The sequence below is a fragment of the Carcharhinus amblyrhynchos genome, chromosome 12 (genome assembly GCF_965287045.1).
Source record: "Carcharhinus amblyrhynchos chromosome 12, sCarAmb.v2.hapA, whole genome shotgun sequence".
Lineage (NCBI taxonomy): Eukaryota > Metazoa > Chordata > Chondrichthyes > Carcharhiniformes > Carcharhinidae > Carcharhinus > Carcharhinus amblyrhynchos.
The window spans coordinates 77937364-77944994 of NC_137335.1; the positions used below are offsets into that span (position 1 = coordinate 77937364).

Consider the following 7631-nt stretch of genomic DNA (forward strand, 5'->3'; position numbering starts at 1 on the left):
CTACAAGTTATTACTGAGCTCAGAAAAGACTGGGGGGAACAACACACTGTGGGAACAGAGGCAAACACTGTCCACGCAAAACTGCTTCCACATTAGATGAATTTATCGAGGCTGCTTTTCCAGTATGTAAAAAAATAATGAACTCACAATTGTGTAGGACCTTTCACAGCCTCGGGGATATCCCCAAGCTCTCTATACAGACACTGAAGTCCTTTTTTGAAGTGTATCACAGTTCTCATGTCAGAAATGTGGCAGCCGCTTTGTACACTGGACAGTTCCACAAACAGCAACGCGATAAATGATCAGAATTTGTGTGCCTGGTGATGGTGGTTGAAGGGTAAAGATTGCACAGGGCACAGAGGAAAGCTATCCTAGTCTGTGTCCACCCCAGGAGAAGACTTGTTTTAGGCATGCGCCCTGGACAATTGCCTGGAGTCAGATTTGAACCTATTGGCTCAGAACCAATGCTTTGAGCTATGAATGCCCACGATCCCATGGCAGAGGATAGAAGATAGCAGTTAAAGAAGGGAAGATCAAAATTACAGGAAATACAGCTCCAACCTAGACTCTGGAAAACATACAAACGTAGAAAATAAGAGCAGGAATTGTAATAACTCCAGCGAGGCCTCTTCGAGTATGAGCTCCCTGACTAATGTCATAATTGCCCAATCATGGAGCTTCACCTGTATATAAATCTGGGAGTATCAGCTCCACTGACACTCTGGATTCTGACTTTGTACCTGAAACACTCTAGGAGTGGAATGGAGTTTGTAAATAAAGGGAATCTGGTGAAGAAACACCAGCCTCTGAGGAATGGTCATGGTGGCACAGTGGTTAGCACTGCTGCCTCACAGCGCCAAGAACCTGGGTTCGATTCCTGGCTTGGGTCACTGTCTGTGTGGTGTTTGCATGTTCACCCCGTGTCTGCGTGGGTTTTCTCCCACAGTCCGAAAGATGTGCCGATTAGAAGCATTGGTCATGCTAAATTCTCCCTCAGTGTACCCGAACAGGCACCGGAATGTGGCTACTAGGGGATTTCCACAGTAACTTCATTGCAGTGTTAACGTAAGCCTTACTTGTGACTAATAAATAAACTTTTACTTTATTTTTTTAATTTGAGGAGTAGGCCATTCAGCCCTTCGAGCCTGCTCCACCATTCATTATGATCATGGCTGATCATCAAATTCAATATCCTGACCCCGCCTCCCCCTCCCTCCCCCCCCACCCCCACCCCCTCCCAAATCCTATAGAAACAGAAATCGAAGTGGGGAACGTGGGCACCTCATCTCTCCCCACCATCACAAGGCAGCTGTGTAGCAGGATGGATCACAGGATGATCCATTCGCACTATGTTGCTGTTCTCTTAATGTATTCAAGCAACGCCTTGGAAAATCTGCTTCCAGGACAGCAGGGGACAAATCACTTTCTTATTAACAGTCCCCTTCGTGTGACAGGAATAACTCTTGTTCCAAGTTTTCCCCCCAGAAAAATTCTGAGACTTTCCCAGGCAAAAATGCAATAATGTACCAAAGGTCCTACCTGACTTGCCTTGGCTCTGTGGCCTCTGTCATGAAGCACTGACTGGAAGCAGAGTTACATTCAGAGTACAATAAACACCGTACTCATAACAGAACTTGTGCAAATTTCCCTGCAGATATGCAAGGCAGACTCAATTTGAGATAACCTGTTCCTTCAATCCTGGCAGTAAGTACTGGGAGCTCTCGTGGTGCTCGCCTGTCTCCTAGAGAGGCCTAACATCCCAGTTCGATCCCTGGGGAGCCACCATGGAAGGGGACAATACTCTGGGATAGAATCGGGCATGTGGGGGGGATGACCACACCTCTCCCTGCCTCCTGATTTGGGTCTTTTATGAATGAGCCAGCCTGCAGATCATGTTATGTGTGATGTTTACCACAGGTTCTCTGGTACCATAGCACACTCTCACTGAAACTGGTCTGTACCTTGTGTCTGCTTCCAGGTTGTACTATGCTGGTGCTCATCCGGTGAGAGGGGTGCAGCTGATGAGAGTGGGCAAGCTGCAACATCATCAGGGGAGGCTGGAAGAAGCACTGGATACGCTCAAACAGGTCAGTGAGTCCGAGAATCCTCCGCCACATTCCCACCTTGCTCATCCGCTTCGCTTGAGGAGAATTCTCTGGTCCAAAGCATAAACTCTGTCCTTTTCACATGGTGGAATCTCACAGCACAGAAGGAGGCCATTCGGCCCACTGGTGACAGCTTTTTGAGAGAATCCTGTAGTGTAGTGCCACTGCCCAACTGTTTTGTGTAACTCTGCAAAGTAATTCTTTTTGAGTTCATTCTACATTGCATTTTGGAAATTCCTCTACAATCAGATCCCAACATCCTTTCCACGAGTTCATTACGGATTTTAACAGCCCTTTGGAATTTCACTCTAGTTCCTTCATTATCTTTCGTCCATTATACACCTTCTTCCAATACAAACCCCTCTTCCCAATACAAACCCCTCTTCCAAAATAAACCCCTCTTCCAATATAAATCCCTTTTCCCAATACAAATCCCTTTTCCAATATAAACCCCTTTTCCCAATATAAGCCCCTTTTCCAATATAAACCCCTCTTCCCAATATAAACCCCTCTTCCAATATAAACCCCTTTTCCCAATATAAACCCCTCTTCCAATATAAACCTCTTTTCCCAATATAAACCCCTTTTCCAATATAAACCCCTCTTCCCAATATAAACCCCTCTTCCCAATATAAACCCCTCTTCCCAATATAAACCCCTCTTCCAATATAAACAAACCCCTCTTCCCAAAGTAAAGCCCTCTTCCCAATACAAACCCCTTTTCCAATATAAACCCCTCTTCCAATATAAATCCCTCTTCCCAATACAAATCCCTCTTCCCAATACAAACCCCTTTTCCAATATAAACCCCTCTTCCAATATAAAACCCTCTTCCCAATATAAACCCCTCTTCCCAATACAAACCCCTCTTCCCAATACAAACCCCTCTTCCCAATATAAACCCCTCTTCCCAATACAAACCCCTCTTCCAATATAAACCCCCTTCCCAATACAAACCCCTCTTCCAATATAAACCCCTTTTCCCAATATAAATCCCTTTTCCCAATATAAACCCCTCTTCCCAATATAAACCCCTCTTCCCAATACAAACCCCTCTTCCAATATAAACCCCTTTTCCCAATATAAACCCCTCTTCCCAATACAAACCCCTCTTCCAATATAAAGCCCTTTTCCCAATATAAACCCCTCTTCCCAATACAAACCCCTCTTCCAATACAAACCCCTCTTCCAATATAAACCCCTCTTCCCAATACAAACCCCTCTTCCAATATAAACCCCTTTTCCCAATATAAACCCCTCTTCCCAATATAAACCCCTCTTCCCAATATAAACCCCTCTTCCCAATATAAACCCCTCTTCCAATATAAACCCCTCTTCCCAATATAAACCCCTCTTCCAATATAAATCCCTCTTCCCAATACAAACCCTTCTTCCCAATATAAACCCCTCTTCCAATATAAATCCCTCTTCCCAATACAAACCCCTCTTCCCAATACAAACCCCTCTTCCAATATAAACAAACCCCTCTTCCCAAAGTAAACCCCTCTTCCCAATACAAACCCCTCTTCCAATATAAACAAACCCCTCTTCCCAAAGTAAACCCCTCTTCCCAATATAAACCCCTTTTCCAATATAAACCCCTCTTCCCAATAGAAACCCCTCTTCCCAATATAAACCCCTCTTCCCAATACAAACCCTTCTTCCAATATAAACCCCTCTTCCCAATATAAACCCCTCTTCCCAATATAAACCCCTCTTCCCAATACAAACCCCTCTTCCAATATAAACCCCTCTTCCCAATATAAACCCCTCTTCCAATATAAACCCCTCTTCCCAATATAAACCCCTCTTCCAATATAAACCCCTCTTCCCAATATAAACCCCTCTTCCCAATATAAACCCCTCTTCCCAATACAAACCCCTCTTCCCAATATAAACCCCTCTTCCCAATACAAACCCCTCTTCCCAATATAAACCCCTCTTCCAATATAAACAAACCCCTCTTCCCAAAGTAAAGCCCTCTTCCCAATACAAACCCCTTTTCCAATATAAACCCCTATTCCAGTATAAATCCCTCTTCCCAATATAAACCCCTCTTCCCAAAATAAACCCCCTTCCCAAAATAAACCCCTCTTCCAATATAAATCCCTCTTTCAATATAAATCCCTCTTCCAATATAAATCCCTCTTCCCAATACAAACCCCTCTTCCCAATATAAACCCCTCTTCCCAAAATAAACCCCTCTTCCCAATATAAACCCCTCTTCCAATATAAATCCCTCTTTCAATATAAATCCCTCTTCCAATATAAATCCCTCTTCCCAATACAAACCCCTCTTCCCAATATAAACCCCTCTTTCAATATAAATCCCTCTTCCAATATAAATCCCTCTTCCCAATATAAATCCCTCTTCCCAATATAAACCCCCTTCCCAATATAAACGCCTCTTCCCAATATAAACCCCTCTTCCCAAAATAAACCCCTCTTCCCAATATAAACCCCTCTTCCCAATAGAAACCCCTCTTTCAATATAAACCCCTCTACCCAATATAAATCCCTCTTTCAATATAAACCCCTCTACCCAATACAAATCCCTCTTTCAATATAAACCCCTCTAAACCCCTCTTCCCAATACAAACCCCTTTTCCCAATATAACCTGTCTTCCCAATATAAACCTCATCTTCCAATATAAGCCCCTATTTCCAATATAAACCCTTCTGCCCAATATAAACCCCTTTTCCCAACGTAATCCCTTTTCCCAACATGGGGCAGTAGCATTGGAGCAGTACAGTGGCACAGTGGATAGCCCTGCTGCCTCACAGCGACAGGGACCCGGGTTCAATTCCTGGCTTGGATCACTGTCTGTGTGGAGTTTGCACATTCTCCTTGTGTCTGTGTGGGTTTTCACCGGGGGCTCTGGATTCCTCCCACAGTCCAAAGATGTGTGGATTAAGTTGATTGGCCATGCTAAGTTGAGAATTAGTGTTGGGATATTGGCAGGGTAAATGCATGGGGTTATGAGGATAAGGACTGGGTAGTGTTGTGCTAGGTGTAGACATGATGGGCCAAATGGCCTCCTTCTGCCCTGTGGGAATTCTGTGATCCTATGGTCCCTTTTCCCAGTATAAACACTTTTCTCAATATAATCCCTTTTCCAATATAATCTTTTTTCCAATATAATCTCTTCTTCTAATGTAATTTATTTTTCCAATATGATCCCTTTTCCACTATAATCCCACTCAAGTTTGAAAAAAATTCAATATTATTGAAACGAGGATCTGAGTAGAATAAGATCACAGTAAAATGAAAGGATTCCACGTGATCCTCTGCTTAATATTAGACCATGAGACATGAGAGCAGAGGTATATTTCCACAGTTACCAATTCAATTCTAAGTCACCAATTTGCGGCTTTCACAGAAAAATGGTCAGAATTGCAAAGCTGGATCCAAAAACACTGGTGAAAATCCAAGAATCCCACACAGTGATGATTTAATGGGGTTGTTCAATTAGTGACCGCAATTAGAATTAGACCGAATTGTGGAATGAACTCCCTAAAATACACGTTCAACATTCCCGAATTGATGTTGATTGATTTGATTTGATTTATTATTGTCACGTGTATTAGTATATAGTGACAAGTATTATTTCTTGCGTGCAATACAGGTAAAGCAAACCGTTCATAGAGAAGGAAAGAAGAGAGTGCAGAATGTAGTGTTACAGTCATAGCTAGGGTGTAGAGATAGATCAACTTAATGCAAGGTAGGTGCATTCAAAAGTCTGACGGCAGCAGGGAAGAAGCTGTTCCTGAATCGGTTGGTACGTGACCTCAGACTTTTGTATCTTTTTCCTGATGGAAGAAGATGGAAGAGAGAATGTCCGGGGTGCATGGGGTCCCTAATTATGCTGGCTGCTTTTCCCGAGGCAGCGGGAAGCGTAGACAGAGTCAGTGGATGGGAGGTTGGTTTGCATGAGGGGTTGAATAATGTGGTGTTTGATCTTAAACACCACAAATCAATTACCTTGATTCTAGAATCTGGATGGGTACTTTGTGACCTGAGACTTTGAGGTAATGGAACCATTGCACCTTTCTCATCTGCCTTCCCTTAATCCATCTGTGTGAAGAATGAATTCTGGTGTTAATTGCTTTGGATAGGACTCTGTTAAACTGAAGGGCATTAGCATAACAACAAATTAGGATTTATTTCATCCGTTCTGTTATTTGTGCAATGCCATGTTCTAATGGATAGTTCAATCCCCTTCTCTTTCATCATACGCACAGAAAAAAAATTATATGGTGTTTAGCAATGCAGCAGGCGGGTTATTATCTGTTATTCTTGCTGTTTTGCCGGTTAAGGTATAAATTTGCATAACATTACACGCTTCTGTAGAGCTGAACCCTGGCAGCCTGATTCCGGGCAGATAGAGGGAAATGGCTGTCGAGACACTGCTATTACAAGGTGGAATTTGTACAACTCATCTGTCAGTCACCTTGTACAAAGGCAGGTATCACAGGCTGCGAGATAGAGGGGCACTGCAAGTGAGCTGTGTGTCTAGCGATGGAGTGTCACACTGACTTGCTCATTCTTTCACTGCCAGGCATTTGACATTCTGAAGGTGACCCACGGAAGAGAACATTCCCTGACTGGCAACCTGCAGCAGATCCTGGCAGAATGCAAGGCCGAGCTCTCCAGCAGGACTTGAACAGATGTGAACAGAACCAACTAGTCACATTCTGCCTATGGGTGTGACTACGTGTGTGCCTGCCCATACACCTGCTTGCATGTGTGCATGTTTGTGTGTGTGCATGTGTTTGTGTGTGCATCTGTATGTGTGTGTATGTATTTGCGTGTATATGTGAGTATGTGTGTGTATGTATGTGTCTGCATGTCTGTGTACATTGTATCTATGTGTGTGAATGTGTGTGTATGTATTTCTGTATGGATGTGTGTTGTGTGTATATGCGTGTCTGTGTACATGTGTGTGTATGCATCTATTCATGTGCGTATGTGTGGTATTTTTGTGTGTATATGTATGTATATGTGAGTATGTATGTTGTGTGTGAATATGTGTGTGTTCATGTGTGTGTGTTCATGTGTGTCTGTTCATGTATATATGTGTGTATGTACTTCTGTATGTGTGTGTATGTATGCATGTATTGTGTGTGCATGATTGTTTTGTACATGTGTGTATATGTATCTGTTCATGTGTATATGTGTTGTATGTATGTGTGTATGTGTCAGCATGCATATGTGCAGGTGTGTGCGTGCGTTTGATATGCTGACAATGCTGGGTTAAAGTTAGACTGTCAGTAACTGGCAGCCCAACAGCAGGTTAAAGACAGGGAATCTAACTGATGCAATTTATTAAATTGCTTTGTGAGCTGTCGCTGGGATAGCCTACACCGAACGGGATTCACCGTGGTTTTGGATGAATTTGAGTTACAGGGCTGGATACTCTTCATTTGTAACCACAGTGCTGATTCTTTAACATCTCCCCCCTCTGTAGATTCACCAGTATCCTGATGGGTAAACCTCCTGTACCTTGATGCTGTCAGGTAGATGCG

General features: G+C 43.2%; 1 protein-coding gene across 6 annotated transcripts in view; it reads left to right on the forward strand.

Moving 5' to 3' along the window:
* smyd3 (SET and MYND domain containing 3) overlaps window positions 1–7095 on the forward strand; it is a 664143-nt gene extending 657048 nt beyond the window's left edge. For all 6 annotated transcript variants that reach the window (XM_080200782.1, XM_080200784.1, XM_080200783.1 and 3 more), the window contains 2 exons: window positions 1979–2087; window positions 6665–7095. In XM_080200782.1, coding sequence (XP_080056908.1) covers window positions 1979–2087; window positions 6665–6769 — 214 coding nt within the window. In that variant the 3' untranslated portion in view covers window positions 6770–7095. The remainder of the gene's footprint in view (window positions 1–1978; window positions 2088–6664) is intronic.
* Window positions 7096–7631: the final 536 nt, after the last annotated feature.